At 35.9% G+C, this 19,560-nt stretch overlaps 1 protein-coding gene across 5 annotated transcripts in view; it reads right to left on the bottom strand.

Moving 5' to 3' along the window:
• The window catches only part of NXPE4 (neurexophilin and PC-esterase domain family member 4), a 77,659-nt gene that overhangs the window by 23,626 nt on the left and 34,473 nt on the right, over positions 1-19,560 (bottom strand). Inside the window, exons 1-3 of one of the 5 annotated variants that reach the window (XM_077964338.1) lie at positions 2,091-2,108; positions 1,430-1,547; positions 495-600 (exon numbers count right to left, since the gene is read on the bottom strand). In XM_077964338.1, coding sequence (XP_077820464.1) covers positions 495-590 — 96 coding nt within the window. In that variant the 5' untranslated portion in view covers positions 591-600; positions 1,430-1,547; positions 2,091-2,108. Of the gene's footprint in view, positions 1-494; positions 601-1,429; positions 1,667-2,090; positions 2,109-19,560 lie in introns of those variants that run through there. The other 4 variants (XM_077964339.1, XM_077964340.1, XM_001088696.5 and 1 more) reach the window with 4 other exon arrangements.

The following is a 19,560-nucleotide window of genomic DNA, read 5'->3' on the forward strand; positions in this document are numbered from 1 at the left end:
CGAAAAGAGTATAATTGTATTGTTTGTAGCACAAAGAAAAGATAAACTCTTGAGGCAATGAATACCCCATTTACCCTGATGTGATTACTATGTATTGTATGCTTGTATCAAAATATCTCATCTACCTCATAAATACATACACCTACTTTGTACCCACAAAAATTAAAAATTAAAAACAAACAAAACCCAAAAATACAGATATTCTGTTCTTCAGATGTTCCCTTAAAGAAAGTAAAAAGATGAGGTAAGCATTGCAAGAAGATAAGTGCAATGCATTTATTTGTGACAAAGAAAGAATGTGTATGTGTGAACACACACACAGTATTTATCCTCTCACATATTGCTTAATGATTATCAGGTATGTTGTTTGGTATCTAGCTGTTGAAACTCCCCTCCTATGATCTACAAGTCTTGTAGTTTAGCCTTTCCTAGAACAGATGAGGTAACAAGCAAAAATGAGCTTTTGTAAACCACATAAATAAAGCATTTCCTACCTTTGTGGAGTTCTGGAAAACTGTAAAAGCGATCCAGGAGGCTAATATAAACAACAGTGCCCACAGCGACTTATAATTTATCATACTTATTTTCATGATTAGGATCCTACAAGAGACAATACAAAAACAAGCACAAAAACATACAACAAAACAAAACAGAAAAGCAAACAAACGTTGGAAACATTTGAAATTTTTTTGACTCATGATTACTTTTTAGCCTCACATAAATAACTCCCAGAAGTAAACCTTCACCCTCCAAGCTGTACTTGGTATCTCCCAGGTGCTCTCTTTTAGCTATCTGCTTGTACATTCTACAGAACAAATATTTCATGGAGCCCACTGTGAACTTTAAGAAATCGAGCAGCTAAGGGCCTGAAGTATGCAAGCTTGCTTGTGTCTAGATGAAGTCTCCAGACTATTTGTCACCTAACTATCAGGTTCCCTGTTCTATTCCCTTAAACTCAAGGGCAGACACAAAATACTCCAGCAAATACTGACACCGAGAACCACATGATTATAGTGCCTCTTGAATATAAATTAGTTTTTCTGTTTCATTAATGCCAATCTGTTAATATGTCCTCGTTTTCTGTTTTGGCAGGCTTTCTAGCACCTCTGAAGCTTGAAAAGAATTATTTTAAAACATTTCTTACTTAAAAAACAATTCAGGCCTTATCAGTATTTTTCTATGATTTGTCTTAACATTTCTCTTTGCACTGGAATTCCAAGTTCTCTTTTAACTTGGAACTTTAAACTTTAACATCAGATTGCTTGAATGCTGCCCTTCTAAAACTTTCCATCCCTCAAAATTTACCATCCTGTAGAAGCACCTTTCACCCCAGGTCTCTAGTTTATACATGGGCATTAGACATTTCTGCACCCGAAAATAAATGTTATACTTTTCCCTCACCCCCCCAATTTTACAAATATTTTCATACCTTTAGTTTGAAGACTGTTCGATCCCATACATAGACTCTCTGGCGAGCTAGGAGTTGAGGATTTCTTCTGAAGCCACCAGTGTGCTACTGGCATACCTCTCCTTTGTACCACAATAAACTGCAGATATAAGTTACAGTTTGTTTACCTTTAGCATGGATTCACAACCTTTTGCTTGTTTCAGCTAAGACAGAAGCGTCAGCTATGTCAACTCCACCTTAAGGAGGGGCCTGGATCACAAACTGTAGTTATTAGCTCAAGCAGAGGCAGGAAGGAGAAATGAAGTGTTCTGCATAGTAGGCTATATGATTTCAAATTCCTAAAGTTTTATGAGTCTAATTCTAGTTACAATAAATAACTGACGAGAAAAAGAGTGTTGGATAAATAATTGTATTTAGTTAATACAATTTGATAAATATTATAGTTACAATAAATAACTGATGAGAAAAAGAGCCAGAAGTTTGAATGATGGAGAGTAATTGTCAACCGAAAGTCAAACTTTCTAGTTTCCATCTGAGCATTATCATCAAGACCCAGTTGGCAGGATTCAAGTGCATATTATCTCATACATAGTAGGTTGCAATACAATTTGCTGAATTGAACTAAAAGAACCTCAAATATAACATAGGGAAGACAATAATATTAATTGCATCTGAGACTAACAGAGTGAAAGCTTATAGTCATGGGTTTGAATCCATCTGGGATTTGTATTCTTGGTCTGATGAAAACAGTGCTGGAAATAGCAGGCACCCAGACAGCTGCACCAGTGCCCACAGGAAGCAGTAACTGCTGGCCCTGTGGCTCCCTCCATGGGTTTATTACTGCTGCCCTACACAGGAGGGTAAACTTATTTAAGCATGCCCATCAATCTTTCCAGTCTTATGTTTTTAAAAAGATGGAATCAAGACCAATTTCACAACTGGTCTTCTTGTTTCAGATCTTGAAATTCTTCCAACATCTTTGGTCCTGTTCTACCAAATTCGCTTTAACAATACTTCTTTATGTCTTTACATGATGACCTTTGGAAAAGCTGTTTTAACCTTATAAAACTGGGTCTATGATTGTCAAATTTTTCACTGAGGAGCCTGTAATAAGGAAAAAGTATTTGCAGTGGGTTTGGTTTGGCTGCTCCATAGAGGACTGATGCCAGCACCCACCCAAGTTCACAGTCTACTCTGAGACATATAGATTTATAGATTTTAATTTGGTTTGGTCACATAGATTTTGAAATCTAATGTTAACCTGGGATCTTTTTATGAGGTAGGCATAATAGATATGCTTGACTTAAAGAACCAAGAGCACAGAACAAAGTTTGAATGATTTGTGCAGGTCATCTGATGAACTTTGAAACAGGACTGAATCCAAGATTCCTGTCATTTTGATCTCTAACACTGTGTGTTTATAGTGTATATGTATGACAACGTAAGCACAAATAATGAAAAGTAGGAAGTTGGAAAAACTATCTTGAAGTCTTTATACCATGTGTGAATTGGGATAACATTACTTGAAGATAGACTCTGATTAAGAAAAATACTGTAACCCTAGTATAACCACTAAATATTTCTTTTAAAAAGTGATATATATAATAAATCAACAATGAGGATTAGATGAAATAATAAAATATGTTTGGTTAGCCCAATAGAAGGAAAAGAAGGAAAAAAAGAAGTGGAACATGGAAAACTTCTGTCAATATATTCTTAAATTCAAATATATAAACAGCGATCTGAAATCGGAATGATATAAACCAGGGGTGGACAAACTTTTTCTATAAAGAATCAGATAGAAAATATTTTAGGAGAAAGAAACTATAAACAAGAAAATGTAATGGGTATATTAAAATTAACCTTGTGATATTCACAAGGATTAGAATTATCAGTATGCATTCAGAGTTTTTTGATGGATAAATATGCATTTGTATGTATACATGGGTTCATGCACACAGACATATATTTTCAAGCTCTATCCATAGAGAAGCCCTAGAAGCAATGACACCTAGTGGCTAGACCTTGGTTTCTTTATTCTCCAGTAAAGGGAGCCAGAATTTCTTAGAGAAGTGGCTAGTTGATTCCATCACTTTGTCAGGGGATATGAGATGAGCCTAGAGCATCTTGTGGTGCTAGGAAATGTCTTTTAAAAAATGGAGGGACATGACAAAATGGTCCAGAAGCTAACCTGAAAGAGCTCCTGATTACCAAAGTTGCAACAATTTGAGTCACAAAATAAATAACAATTGTTTTGGAGCACATATTAGTCTACTCTCACATTTCAAAATACAATCATTGTTCTCACATTTCAAAATACAATCATGCCTTCCCAACAGTACCTCAAAGTCTTAGTGAATTTCAGCATTAATTCAAAAGTCCAAAGTCCAAAGTCTCATTTGAGACAAGGTAAGTCCCTTCCACCTATGAGCCTGTAAAATCAAAATCAAGTTAGTTACTTCCAAGATACAATGGGACTATGGGTGTTAGGTAAATATTTACATTCTAAAAGGGAAAAATTGGCAGAAAGAAAGGGGCTACAGGCTTCACGCAAGTTCAAAACCCAGAAGAGCAGTCATTAAACTTCAAAGCTTCAAAATAATCTCCTTTGAACCCATGTCTCACATCCAGGGCACATTGATGCAAGGGGTGGGTTCCCAAGGACCTGGGCAGCTCTGCCCCTGTGGCTTTGCAGGGTTCAGTCCCTGCAGCTGCCCTCAAGGGCTGATGTTGAGTGCCTTTGGTTTTTCCAGGTGATGAGTGCAAGCTGCCAGTGTATCTACCATTCTGGGGTCTGGAGGATGGTGGACCTTTTCTCACAGCTCTACTAGGCAGTGCCCCAGTGGGGACTCTGTGTGGGGGCTCAGGCCTCACATTTCCCCTCCACACTGCCCTAGTAGAGGTTATCTATGAGGGTTTCACTCCTGCAGCAGACTTCTGCCTGGACATCCAGGCTTTTCCATACATCCTCCTAAATCTAAGTAGAGTCTCTCAAGCCTCAACTCTTGCACTCTGTGCACCTGCAGGCTTAACACCCTGTGGAAGCCACCAAGGCTTATGGCTTGCACTCTCTAAAGCAATGGCTTGAGCTGTACCTGGGTCTCTTTGAGCCAGGGCTGGAGCTGGAGCAGCTGGGATGCAGGGACCAGTGTCTTGAGGCTGTGCAGGGTGATAGGGCCCTGGGCCTGGCTCACAAAACCATTCTTCCCTTCTAGGCTTACAGGTCTGTGATGGGAGAGGCTTCCACAAAGGTTTCTGAAATGCCTTTGAGGCCTTCTCCCCATTGTCTCCACTATTAGCATTTGACTCCTTTTTACTTATGCAAATTTCTGCAGCCTTCCTGAATTCCTCCCCTGAAAATGGCCATTTCTTTCTACCACATGGCCAGGCTGCGAATTTTTCAAACTTTTATACTTTGCTTCCTTTTTAATATAATTTCCAGTTTTACATCATTTTTTGCTCATACATATGAGCATAGGTTGTTAAAGCAGCCAGGCTGCTTCTTGAACACTTTGCTGCTTAGAAATTTCTTCTCCCAGATACCCTAAATCATCACTCTGAAGTTCAAAGTTCCACAGATCCCTAGGATGGGGGCACAATGCCTCCAAGTTCTTTGCTAAAGCATAATAAAAATGACCTTTACTCCAATTCCCAATAAGTTCCTTATCTCCATCTGAAACCTCCTCAGCCTGGACTTCGTTGCCCATATCACTACCAGTATTTTGGTGGCAACAATTTAACAAGTCTCTAGGAAGTTCCAAAGTTTCTCTTATATTCTTATCTTCTTCTGGGCCCTCTACCTTCTGCCTGTTACCCAGTTAAAGTTGCTTCCACATTTTCAAGTATATTTTTGGCAGTGCTCCACTCCGCAGTACCAATTTTCTGTATTAGTCTGTTCTCACACTGCTATAAAAATATTTGAGACTGGGTAATTTATAAAGAAAAGAGATTTAATTGGCTTATGGTTCCACAGGCTGTACAGGGAGCATGGTAGCTTCTGCTTCTGGGAAGGCCTCAGGGAGTTTTTACTCATGGCAGAAGGCAAAGTGGGAGCAGGTGTCTTACATGGCCAGAGTAGGAGCATGAGTTTGTGGAAGGGGCTACACACTTTTAAACAACAAGCTCTTGTGAAAACTCACTCACTATACAGTACCAGTTGGGGTTGGTGATAAACCATTTATAAGAATTCTGCCCCCATGATCCAATTACCTGCTACCAGGCTTCAGCTCCAACACTGGGGATTACAATTCCACATGAGATTTGGGCAGGGACACAGATCCAAGCCATATCAGAATATAACCCATAGAATTAAAAAAAAAACCTATGAGTTCATATCTATAAAAGTAAATAATAGCATAAATAAATGGGGTAGAAGAAACAGCTGTTCCTCACAGAAGAATTCCAACTAACAAAAATGGCAAAAGTGAAGGAAATACAAAATGAGCATTAGAACTCTTCAGTAATAATTGCTGTACTCATTATCTGCTAACGAATACTAAAATCAGCGAAGAAAAATTTGAAGAAAAACAAGAGTTTATTTCCACCAATATATTTGTAATTTCAAAGTTAAAAATAGTGACATTGGAGTGGATAAAATCAATGAACATCTGCTTACCCAAGTGACAAAGGTTAACATAACCAGTAGTAAGACATATATTGGTTGGCAATAATCTGCCAGACTTTTCTGTAATTCAAAAACACATTTAAAAGTCAAAACAATCAAAAATCTTCTCAAGTTGAAAAAAAAAGTTATACATGAAATGACTCAGTTTCCTAATTCCTTCATTTACCAAATAGTCTGCCAAATAGTTAATCATTTCTAATAATAAGACACAAATGCTGTACTGAGAAGGGCATATCACGTCTATGGTATGCTTGACAACAATGTATAACTTCAATCTAATTATGAGAAAATTTTGGATAGAAAAAAATTGAGTGACATTCTACAAAATAACTAATTTTTCTAAAGTGTCACAATCATGAAAAACCACATAAGACTAAGCAACTGTCCCCGACTAAGGAGACATGATAACTAAATGCAATTTGAGATCCTGGATTAGGTCCTGAAATAGAAAAAGGATATTAATGGAAAAACTAGTAAAATCCAAAAGAAGTCTGTAATTTCATTGATAGTTGCTAGTGTACCAATGTTAATTTCTTAATTCTGAACATTTGGTGATAATTACGCAAGATGTTATTTACTGATGCTGGCTGAAGGATATATAAGCATCCTCTATACTACTTTGAAACTTTTCTGTAATTCAAAAATGTATTAAAAGTAAAAAAGTTTAAAACCTTCTCAAATGGGAAAAAATCATATAGTTCTCCATGAAATGATTGTTTCCTCATATCATTTACCAAATAATTTGCCAAATAATTTGTTCATCATTTTGAACAGATTGATGCTGCCACTTGAACGTTTCAAGTTGCCATCTATATATGCTTTAGTCTAGTTTTAATCTATCAATGTCACACTGCTGTTTTTTGTTTTGCTATTTGTTTATTTATATTTAAATAACTTTAGGGGTACAAGTGGTTTTTGGTTACATGGATGAATTGTATAATGGTGAAGTTTGGAGTTTTAGTGTACCTGTCACCCAAATAGCATATATTTTACCCAATAAGTAATTTTGCATCCCATGTCCCTTCCCACTCTCCCTCTTTCTGAGTCTTCAAAGTCCATTATACTACTCTTTATGTTTTTGGGTACTCATAGCTTAAATCCCACTTATAAGTGAGAATATGTGGTATTTTGTTTTTCATTCCTGAGTTATGTCACTTAGGATAATACCCTCCAGTTCCATCCATGTTGCTGCAAAAGACATTATTTTGTTCTTTTTAAATTCATATATATTTATATTATATATTGTATATATTTATATATATATAAATGTAGCATATATATGCTACTTTTTCTTTATCCACTCATCTGTTGGTCAGTTGTGAATTGTGCTGCAATATAAATTCAAGTGCAGATGTCTTTTGATATGACTTCTTTTCCTTTGGGTAGACACCAAGTAATGGGATTGCTGGACTGAATGGTAGATCTACTTTTAGTTCTTTGAGAAACTTCCATACTATTTTCCACAGAGGTTGTACTAATTTACATTCCCACCTACAGTGTGTAAGTGTTCCCTTTTCACCACATCCTCACTAACATCTGTTGGTTTTTTACTTTTTAATAATGGCCATTCTGATTGGGGTAAGGTGGTATCTCATTATGCTTTTAATTTCCATTTCCCTGAAGATTAGTGATATTGAGTAGTTTTTATACATTTGTTGGTATTGGTATGTCTTCTTTTGAAAAATGTCTGTCCATGTAATTTTCCCACTTTATAATGGAACTATTTATTTTTTCTTCCTAATTTGTTTGAGGTTCATGTAGATTCTGGATGTTAGTCCTTTGTCAAATGTGTAGGTTACAAATATTTTCTCTCATTCTGTAGGTTTTCTATTTTCTCTGTTATTTCTTTTGCTGTGCAGAAGCTTTTTGGTTTAATTAGGTCCCATTTACTTTTTTGTTGTTGTTGTTACACTTGCTTTTGGGGTCTTAGTCATAAATTCTTTGCCGAGGCCAATATCCAGAAGAGTTATTCCAGGACTTTCTTCTAGAATTTTTATGGTTTCACATCTTAGGTTTAATTCTTTAATCCATCTTGAGTTACTTTTTGTATAATGTGAGAGATGGGGATCCTGTTTTATTCTTCTACATGTGGCTATTCAATTTTCCCAGCACTGTTTATTGAATAGAGTGTCCTTTACTGAAGTGTATGGTTTTGTCTGCTTTGTTGAAGATAAGTTGGTTCTGGGTATTTAACGTTTTTTCTGGGTTTCCTATTCTGTTCAATTGTTCTATGTGTCTTTTACACCAGTACCATGCTGTTTTTGTTTCTATAGCTTTGTAGTATAATTGAAGTTGGGTAATGTGATGCCTTCGGATTTGTTCTTTTTGCTTAGGATTGCTTTGATTATTTGGGCTCTTTTTTGGTTCCATATCTATTTTAGGATTGTTTTTGCTAATTCTGTGAAAAATGATGTTGATGTTTTGACAAGAATTGTGTTGAATTTGTAGATTGCTTTGGGTAGTATAATCATTTTTGCAATATTGATTATTCCAATCCATGAGCATGGAATGTTTTTCCATTTGTTTGTGTCTTCTACAATTTCTTTCGTCAGTGTTTTATAGTTCTTCTTGTAGAGATCTTTCACCTTCTTCGTTAAGTACATTCTTGGTATCTTATCTTATTTTTTGCAGCTATTATAAATGGGATTGAGTTTTTGATTTGACTCTCAGCTTGGTTGTTATTAGTGTATAGCTATTCTACTAATTTGCATACATTGATTTTGTAACCTGAGACTTTGCTGAATTTATCGAATCTGGGAGTCTTTTAGAGGAGTCTTTAGGGTTTTCTAGTTGTAAGATCACATCATCAGCCAACAGAGATAGTTTTACTTTCTCTTTTCCAATTTAGATGTTCTTTTCTTTCTCTTACCTTATTGCTTTAGCTAGGACTTCAAGTACTGTGTTGAATAGAAGTGGTAAAAGTGAGCATTATTTTCTTGATCCAGTTCTAAGGGAGAATGCTTTCAACTTTTCTCCATTCAGTATGATATTGGCTGTGGGTTTGTCATGGATGGCTTTTATTAAATTCAGATATCTTCCTTTTATGCCTAGTTTGTTGAAGATTTTTATCATGAAGCAATGTTGGATTTTATCATATGCTTTTTTTCTGCATCTATTGAAGTGATCATATGGTTTTCATTTTTAATTCTGTTTATGTGATGACTTACATTTATTGACTTGCATATGTTGACTCCTTGCATACTTGAGATGAAATCCACTTGATCGTGGCAAATTATTTTGTGATGTGCTATTGGATTTGGTTTACTAGTATTTTGTTAAGAATTTTTGCATCTATCTTCATCAGGGATATTGATCTATAGTTTTCTTTGTGCATGTGTCCTTTTCTGGCTTTGGTATCAGGATGATACTGACTTCACAGAATGAGTTAGGACAGATTCCCTCCTTCTCAATCTTTTGAAATACTTTCAGAAAGGTTGGTGTCAGCTTTTCTTTCAATGTCTGATGAATTCAGCTGTGAATTCATTTGATCTTGTCTTTTGTTTTTGGGAGTTTTTAAAATTACTGATTAAGTCTCAGTAGTTCTTATTGGTCTTTCCAGGATTTCTATTTTTTCCTTATTCAAGCTTGGGGGGTTGTTTGTTTCTAAGTCCTTATCCATTTTATCTAAATTTTCTAGTTTTTATGCATACAGGTATTCATAGTAATCTTGGATGATCATTTTTATTTCTGTGGCATCAGTTGTGATATCTCCATTTTCATTTCTGATTGAACATATTTGAATCTTCTCTCTTCTTCCCATGGTTAATCTAGCTAGTGATCTATCAATTTTGTTTATCTTTTCAAAAATCCAACTTTTTGTTTCATTGATCCTTTGTGTTTTCTTTGTTTCAATTTCATTTAGTTTTGCTCTGGTCTTTGCTATTTCTTTTCTTCTGCTAGATTTGAGTTTGGTTTGTTCTTATTTTTCTAGTTCCTTGAGATGTGACGTTAGGTTGTCAATTTTTGATGTTTCTGTCTTTTTGATGTGGATATTTAGCACTATAAACTTTCCTCCTGGCACAGACATCTGATAACTTGTGGCACTGTTTTCATTCTTTTAAAAAAAAATTTAGATGTCTATCTTGATTTTATCATTGACTCAAAGATCATTCAGGAACAGATTATTTAATTTCCAGGTACTTACAAGTTTTGAGAGTTCCTCTTGGAATGGATTTCTAGTTTTATTCTGCTGTGTGGTCTGAGAAGATACCTGATGTGATTTCTGTTTTTTAAAATTTATTGAGACTTGTTTTGTGCCCTATCATATGGCCTATCTTGGAAAATGTTCCATGTGTCAATGAGAAGAATGTATATTCTAAAGTTTTGGGGGTAGAAAGTTTAATAAATGTTTGTTAGGTCTATTTGTTCTAAAGTCCAGTTTAAGTTCAGTGTTTCTTTGCTGACTTTCTGCCTTAATGATCTGTCTAGTGATATCAGTGGAATATTTAAGTTCTGTGCTGTTATTATATTTGCTATCTATTTTCTTAGATCTAGTGATATTTGTTTTATGAATCTGGGAGCTCTGGGGCTAGGTGCATATACATTTAGAATTGTTGTATCTTCTTGTTGAATTGATCCCCTTATCATTTTGTAATGACGTTCTCTGGCTTTTTTTTTTTTTTTTAAACTGTTGTTGATTTAAAGTCTGTTTGGTTACCATTTGTGTACAATATTTTTTTTTCACTCCTTTACCTTGAGTCTGTAAGTTTGTTTTTTTTTTTTTAGACAGAGTTTCACTGTTGTTGCCCAGGCTGAAGTACACTGGCATGATCTTGGCTCACTGCAACCTCTGCCTTCTGGTTTTCAAGTGATTCTCCTGCCCCAGCCTCCCAAGTAGCTGGGATTATAGGCGCCTGCCACCACGCCCAGCTAATTTTTTTTTTTTTTTTTTTTTTTGTATTTTTTAGTAGGGACGGGGTTTCACCATATTGGCCAGGCTGGTCTTGAATTCCTGACCTCATGATCCACCCGCCTTGGCCTCCCAAAGTGCTGGGATTACAGGCATGAGTCACTGCACCCGGCCTGATCTATAAGAATTTTTATAAGTTACAAGGGTTTCTTGAAGGCAGTAAATATTTGGATTGTGTATTTCTTTTAAAACTTGGCTTTATATATATCTCACTTTCTAAGGGTAAATCCCTTTTGTTGCTCTTTTAAAAAAAATTAGCTATCCATTTATTTTATTTTATTTTTTGTATGCTGTTAAGGATCAGTGTTCCTAGTAAGGTAGCAAGATGGAATACTAACAGTGGATACTAGTGCCCAAGTTTGATCCAATCTTGGAGATGCCACAGAATGAGAAGGAGATGATAGATTTCAGATAATAATAAAAACTGTAAGAAATCCCTGGAAAGTCCTAGTGATAGGATTCTGATGTATATGATGGAGTGAGGGTTTAAGAAGCGGAAACCAACCCAGAGGGAGAAAAGAACTAGAAGCCATGACAGGGAAAGGGCTCAGTGAGCATTCTGAGTTCTTTTAAGTCCCTTACAATTCTCTGGTTAGCACATTGATTGCCACCTTCCTTCTCTAGTCAGAGAGAAAAATAGCATCATCATTCAGCCCAACTGGAGGTAGTGTAGTAACATTGGGGACCACTACAAAACCCTGAGTAGAGATAGTAGAAACCTACATGTACAAATTAGTCAATCAAAAACTTTAACTCCTTCCCATTACTACACATGAGGGCACTATTGTAATTTTGTTTGGGACTTCATTGTGTGGGAGTTTTACATGCACTATGGGATATTTAGTAACCCTCTTTTCTTGCACTAAATGCCTGTGGTAACCCAGGATCATTATAGCAATCCCCAAATTTTCCTCACACATTTCTAAATGCCACCTTTGGTTGAGAACTTCCGTTCTAGATGATTAGATCCCAATACAGTGATGGCTTCTGGGAGAAGTTGTGCTTGGGCGAAAGTAGAGAAAAGTCACCCGAAATCAGTGTCACATTATATGTGCGAATGAGGGAATGGGAAATGGTTGAGGACAAATTAAAAGAGAGGTTCTTAGCATTAAGGAACCCTTCTAGCTTCCTAAAATCACCAGTAAAGGCAGAAGCCAAGGCTTGAAATTTGGCTTATTTTCTTTGGGAGACATTACCATCAAAAGTAGCAGATAATCCTAGGGGAATGTGACCTCACAGAAAAATTACTGAGACATTTGAAGAGCATAGGCATTTACATAAGAAAGGAAAAAGGCAGTAGAACACATAGAGCAATAATTAGAATTAAGTGTAATCAACATCACTGGAGAATGATAAGGTAGAAATATTTAAAATGCAAAACAGAAACAAGACATCAGAAAGAAGAACCAGTTGAAGATTCTTGGTCTGAAAAGTATAATAACTGAAATAAATAGTAGTCTGGTGCACAAGTAGAATGTATACCAAAACCACATAAGTGAGCTGGAAGATTAGGTTGAAGAACTCTCCCAGAAATAATCAAGAAGGAATATAGAGTTGAAAAAATATGAAAGACAAGTTTAAAAATATGGGGGAAAGAAATAATAATATCACTATCTATATTTTTAAAATTCCAGAAAGGTAAGGTAAAAAATCCAATGAAAAGTAGAGAAGCAATACGTTATTTTCAAGTACATGTGAAAACCAAAAATAGACCATGTACTGAGTCACAAAGGAAATCTCAGCAACTTTCAAATTCATTATTTAAATGTAAATTGCAATGAAATTGCAAAATATTTGACAATGAATGACAATGAAAATACTTTATATCAAACATTAGGGAATGCCACCAAATTATATTGAGAGAGAAATATATAACTGTACATGAAGCTATTAAATAGCAATGAAAATTAAGACTAAATGTGCTAGATGTCCAAGTCAAGGAAAGGAAGAGAATAGCAAAGTAAACCTGGAAAAAGTAGAAGTCAGGAAATCACAAATAGAAAAGGTACTAATAGGAAGTAAAACAAAGAAACAATAGAGATGATCAGCAGGATAAAAAGCTAACTCTTAGAGCAAAACTGAAAGTGGGCCACTTTCCAGTAAATTTGATTAAGGGGAAAAGAAAACACAGAAACAATTAATTTGGGGAGTGAAAAAGGGTATATCACATCTGACGCCAGGAAGATATTTTAAAGATTATTTGGGGAATAAAACAGGATACACATCTGAATTGGTGTTCTCATGAAAGAACACTAGAATAACTTTATGCCAACACATTTGCAAAGTTTGACACAGAGGACAAATTTTTGTGGTATATAACAACACAATTGATGAGAAGGGAAATTTTTAAAACCCCAATAAAAAAGTAATTATTCTCTGCATAGTTATTTCTTTCCAAAGAATACAGCATGGAAAAGGAGAAAGAGTAACTTCCAAAGTGGAAAAGCCTGGCAAACACTATCTCAGCTAGATGATCAAGGTCAACACTGGCAGTGAAAATTATAGTAATATGTACCCTTGATATGATGTGATGAAAATGGCACTTTACTTCTGTGGTCCTTCTCCCCCAATCCAAAAAGCCCAGTCTAACAATGAAAAAAACACCAGATAATTCCCAATTGAGGGATACTGTTTATAAAATACCTGACCATGAGCAGTGGTTTGTAGTTCTCCACATGTGCAGAACGTGCAGGTTTGTTACATAGATATACACGTGCCATGGTGGTTTGCTACACTCATCATCCCGTCATCTACTGTAGGTATTTCTCCTAATGCTATCCCTCCCCTATCCCTGCAGGCCCTGACAGGCCCCAGTGTGTGATGTTCCCCTCTCTGTGTCCATGTGTTCTCATTGTTCAACTCCCACTTATGAGTGAGAACATGTGGTATTTGGTTTGTGTTAGTTTGCTGAGAATGATGGTTTCCAGCTTTATCTATGTCCCTGCAAAGGACATGAACTCATCCTTTTTATGGCTGCATAGTATTCCATGATGTACATGTGCCACATGTTCTTTATCCAGTCTATCACTGATGGACATTGGGTTGGTTCCAAGACTTTGCTATTGTGAATAGTACTGCAATATACATATGTGTGCATGTCTCTTTATTGTAGAATGATTTATATTCCTTTAGGTATATACCCAGAAATGGGATTGCTGGGTCAAATGGCATTTCTAATTCTAGATCCTTGAAGAACCTCACACTGTCTTCCACAATGGTTGAACTAATTTACACTCCCACCAACAGTGTAAAATCATTCCTACTTCTCCGCATCCTCTCCAGCATCGGATGTTTCCTGACTTTTTAATGATCACCATTCTAACTGGCATGAGATGGTATCTCATTGCAGTTTTGATTTGCATTTCTCTAATGACAGGTGTTGATGAGCATTTTTTCATATGTATGCTGGCTGCATAAATGTCTTCTTTTGAGAAGTATCCATTCATATCCTTTGCCCACCTTTTGATGGGGTTGTTTTTTTCTTGTAAATTTGTTTAAGTTCTTTGTAGATTCTGGATATTAGCCCTTTGTCAGATGGATAGATTGCAAAAATTTTCTCCCATTCTTTAGGTTTCCTGTTCACTCTGACGATAGTTTCTTTTGCTGTGCAGAAGCTCTTTAGTTTAAGTAGATCCCATTTGTCACTTTTGGCTTTTGTTGCCATTGCTTTTGGTCTTTTAGTCATGAAGTCTTTGCCCATGCTTATGTCCTGAATGATATTGCCTAGGTTTTCTTCTAGGGTTTTTATGGCTTTAGGTCTTACCTTTAAGCCTTTAATCCAACTTGAGTTAATTTTTGTATAAGGTGTAAGGAAGGGGTCTAGTTTCAGTTTTCTGTATATGGCTAGCCAGTTTTCCCAACACCATTTATTAAATAGGGAATCCTTTCCCCATTGCTTGTTTTTGTCAGATTTGTCAAAGATCAGATGGTTATAGATGTGTGGCATTATTTCTGAGGCCTGTATTCTGTTCCATTGGTCTAGATATCTGTTTTGGATACCAGTACCATGCTGTTTTCATTATTGTAGCCTTGTAGTATAGTTTAAAGTCAGGTAGCATGATGCCTCCAGCTTTGATCTTTTTGCTTAGGATTGTCTTGGCTATATGGGCTCTTTTTTGGTTCCATATGAAATTTAAAGTAGTTTTTAAATAATTATGTGAAGAAAGTCAGTGGTAGCTTGATGAGGATAGCAGTGAATCTATAGGGGCAGTATGGCCATTTTCATGATATTGATTCTTCCTATTCATGAGCATGGAGTGTTTTTCCATTTGTTTGTGTCCTCTCTTATTTTCTTAAGCAGTGATTTGTATGTAGTTCTCCTTGAAGAGGTCCTCTACATCCCTTGTAAGTTGTATTGCTAGGCATTTTATTCTCTTTGTAGCAATTGTGAATGGGAGTTCACTCATGTTTTGGCTCTCTATTACTGGTGTATAGGAATGTTTGTGGTTTTTGCACACTGATTTTGTATCCTGAGACTTTGCTGAAGTTGCTTATCAACTTAAGGAGATTTGGGGCTAAGATGATGGGGTTTTCTAAATATACAATCATGGCATCTGCAAACAGAGACAATTTGACTTCCTCTCTTCCTATTCAAATGCACTTTATTTCCTTCTCTTGCCTGATTGCCCTGGCCAGAACTTCCAATACTATGTTGAATAGGAATGGTAAGAGAGCATTCTTGTCTTGTGCCAGTTTTCAAAGGAAATGCTTCCAACTTTTGCACATTCAGTATAGTATTGGATGTGGGTTTGTCATAAATTGCTGTTATTATTTTGAGATATGTTCCATCAATACCTAGTTTATTGAGAGTTTTTAGCATAAAAGGGTGTTGAATTTTATCAATTCCTTTTCTAAGCAGTAATAGTAACTTATTAAAAATGTAATAGAAAAATATCCTATTTGCTACTCCATGTAAACATCTGAAATTAAAATAAGATATACAATATTTTTATGGACATTACAATATTGAAGGACATGAAAGAAGGCACGAATAAATGGAATATTATGTCAGGTTTATGAATTGGAATTTCTAATATCATAAAGATGGTAATTCTTCTCCAAATTTTATCATATCTCTATAAGCTGATTCTAAACATTATATGGAAGAGCAAAGGGCCAAAAATACATATGTAAATCTGCAGAGGATGAAAATAATGGAGCCCACCCTGCCAGATATCAATTTTAAAAAAACTGTAATTAAGATAATGTAGCATTTGCACAGCTATAAACAAATTGACCACTAAGATAGAATTAAAAGTGCAGAACTCAATCTATTAAAAAAGCTTGATAAGTAACAGAAATTATCATGACATGTTGATGAAAAAGGATAAACACTTAATAAATGATTATTCACACTATTAAAAAAAAAAAAAAAAAGGCCGGGCATGGTGTTTTATGCCTGTAATCCCAGCACTTTGGGAGGATGAGGCCGGCAGATTCCTTGAGGTCAGGAGTTCAAAACCAACCTGGCCAACATGGTGAAATCCCATCTTTACTAAAAATACAAAAATTAGCTGGGCATGATGGCATGCACTTATAATCCCAGCTACATGGAGGCTGAGGGAAGAGAATCGCTTGAACCCGAGAGGCAGAAGCTGCAGTGAGCTGAGATCATGCCACTGCACTCCAGCCTGGGTGACAGAGTGAGACTCCATCTCAAAAATAAATAAATAAAAATAAAAAAACCCAATCCCTAAAAGATTCCCTATACCATGTCATGCATGCCTCTGCAAATTCCAGGTAGATCGTCCAAATTTCAGGAGAAAATGTAAAAGGATGTATTTTCTAGAGAATAAAAGGATTTCTGAAAGACAAACCAAAACCAAAACCAAAAATATAAATGATAGAAGAAAATGTTGATAAATTTAACTATATTAAATTTTTGAATTCAGTACAATAATAGATACCCTAAAACAAGTAAAAATGCAAGGCATAAGCTACGTCCAGTTAATAAAATGAACAATATATTTGTGTCCAAAATTAGCAAAGAACTCCTCCAAAGTAAAGGAAAAGAAAACCTGATAGAAAAATGAGGAAAAGACAGGAATAAACAATTCATATACAGTGATATTTGAATGACGAGTATATATATGTGAAAATGTTCAATGTTACTAGTTATAAAATAAGTGAAAATTCAAATCACAGTGACAGATGTCATGTTCATTAGATAGGCCAAATTTGAGAGTATAAAAATTATAATTTGTTGGTAAGTATTTGGCGTAATGGGGCTCTTCTACCTTTCTGGTATGACAGTCATTTTGGGAGAACATTTATGGCAACATCTAGTAAAATTAAATATGTGTATAGCCTTTGACTCAGCATTTATATCTATTGGTTAGTACTTCAGAGACAAATCTTTTGATTTTGCTAGGCTAAATGCAGATATGATATGATCTGCAAATGACAACTTGTGACTTCCCTTCAACGTCTTTTATTGCTTAATATATTTTCTTATTTTTATGTGCTGGCCTGAGGTAATAGTAGTATCTTTGTCATTTCTATATCTTAAAATTGCTATGTCTAAAGTTTCTCTGTTAAGTACAATCACTGCTATGGAATTTCACCAGATAGCCTTTTAAAAATATGAGGGCTCCATTCTACTTCTAGTTTTTCAAGAATTTTTTTCATAAATATTACATATATTTATATTACAAATAAATGTAAATAACTTAAGTTCTTTTCTGCATACATTAAAATAAGTGTTAATTAAACAGAAAGGACATCCACACCAAAACCCCATCTGTACGTCACCATCATCAAAGACCAAAGATAGATAAAACCACAAAGAAGGGGAAAAAACAGAGCAGAAAAGCTGAAAATTCTAAAAATCAGGGCGCCTCTCCCCCTCCAAAAGAATGCAGCTCCTTGCCAGCAATGGAACAAAGCTGGATGGAGAATGACTTTGACGAGTTGAGAGAAGAAGGCTTCAGATGATAAAACTTCTCTGAGCTAAAGAAGGAAGTTTGAACCCATTGCAAATAAGCTAAAAACCTCGAAAAAAGATTTGACGAATGGCTAACTAGAATAACCAATGTAGAGAAGTCCTTAAATGACCTGACAGAGCTGAAAACCATGGCATGAGAACTATGTGACAAATGCACAAGCTTCAGTAACTGATTCGATCAACTGGAAGAAAGGGTATCAGTGATTGAAGATCAAATGAATGAAATGAAGTGAGAAGAGAAGTTTAGAGAAAAAATAGTAAAAAGAAATGAACAAAGCCTCCAAGAAATATGGGACTATGTGAAAAGACTAAATCTACATCTGATTGGTGTACCTGAAAGTGACGGGGAGAATGGAACCAAGTTGGAAAGCACTCTGCAGGATATTATCCAGGAGAAATTCCCCAACCTAGCAAGGCAGGCTGACATTCAAATTCAGGATATGCAGAGAATGCCACAAAAATACTCCTCCAGAAGAGCAACTCCAAGACACATAATTGTCAGATTCTCCAAAGTTTAAATGAAGGAAAAAATTTAAGGGCAGCCAGAGAGAAAGGTTGGGTTACCCACAAAGGGAAGCCCATCAGACTAACAGCAGATCTCTCAGCAGAAACTCTACAAGCCAGAAGACAGTGGGGGCCAATATTCAACATTCTTAAAGAAAAGAATTTTCAACCCAGATTTTCATATCTAGCCAAACTAAGTTTCGTAAGTGAAGGAGAAATAAAATCCTTTACAGACAAGCAAATGCTGAGAGATTTTGTCACCACCAGGCCTGCCCTACAAGAGCTCCTGAAGGAAGCACTAAACATGGAAAGAACAACCGGTACCAGTCACTGCAAAAACATGCCAAAATGTAAAGACCATAGATGCTAGGAAGAAACTGCATCAACTAATAAGCAAAATAACCAGCTAACATCATAATGACAGGATCAAGTTCAAACATAACAATATTAACCTTAAATGTAAATGGGCTAAATACTCCAATTAAAAGGCACAGACTGGCAAATTGGATAAAGAGTCAAGACCCATCAGTTTGCTGTATTCAGGAGACCCATCTCGCATGCAGAGACACACCTAGGCTCAAAATAAAGGGATGGAGGAATATCTACCAGGCAAATGGAAAACAAAAAAAGGCATGGGTTGCAATCCTAGTCTCTGATAAAACAGACTTTAAACCAACAAAGATCAATAGAGACAAAGAAGGCTATTACATGGTGGTAAAGGGATCAATTCAACAAGAAGAGCTAACTATCCTAAATATATATGCACCCAATACAGAAGCACTCAGATTCATAAAGCAAGTCCTTAGAGACTTAAAAAGAGACTTAGACTCCCACACAATAATAATGGGAGACTTTAACACCCCACTGTCAACATTAGACAGATCAACAAGACAGAAGGAACAAGGATATCCAGGAATTGAACTCAGCTCTGCACCAAGCGGACCTAATAGACATCTACAGAACTCTCCACCCCAAATCAACAGAATATACATTCTTCTCAGCACCACGTTGCACTTATTCAAAAATTGACGACATAGTTGGAAGTAAAGCACTCCTCAGTAAATGTAAAAGAATAGAAATTATAACAAACTGTCTCTTGGACCACGGTGTAATCAAACTAGAACTCAGGATTAAGAAACTCAATCAAAGCCACTCAACAACATGGAAACTGA

This window comes from Macaca mulatta, chromosome 14 (assembly GCF_049350105.2).
Source record: "Macaca mulatta isolate MMU2019108-1 chromosome 14, T2T-MMU8v2.0, whole genome shotgun sequence".
NCBI lineage: Eukaryota > Metazoa > Chordata > Mammalia > Primates > Cercopithecidae > Macaca > Macaca mulatta.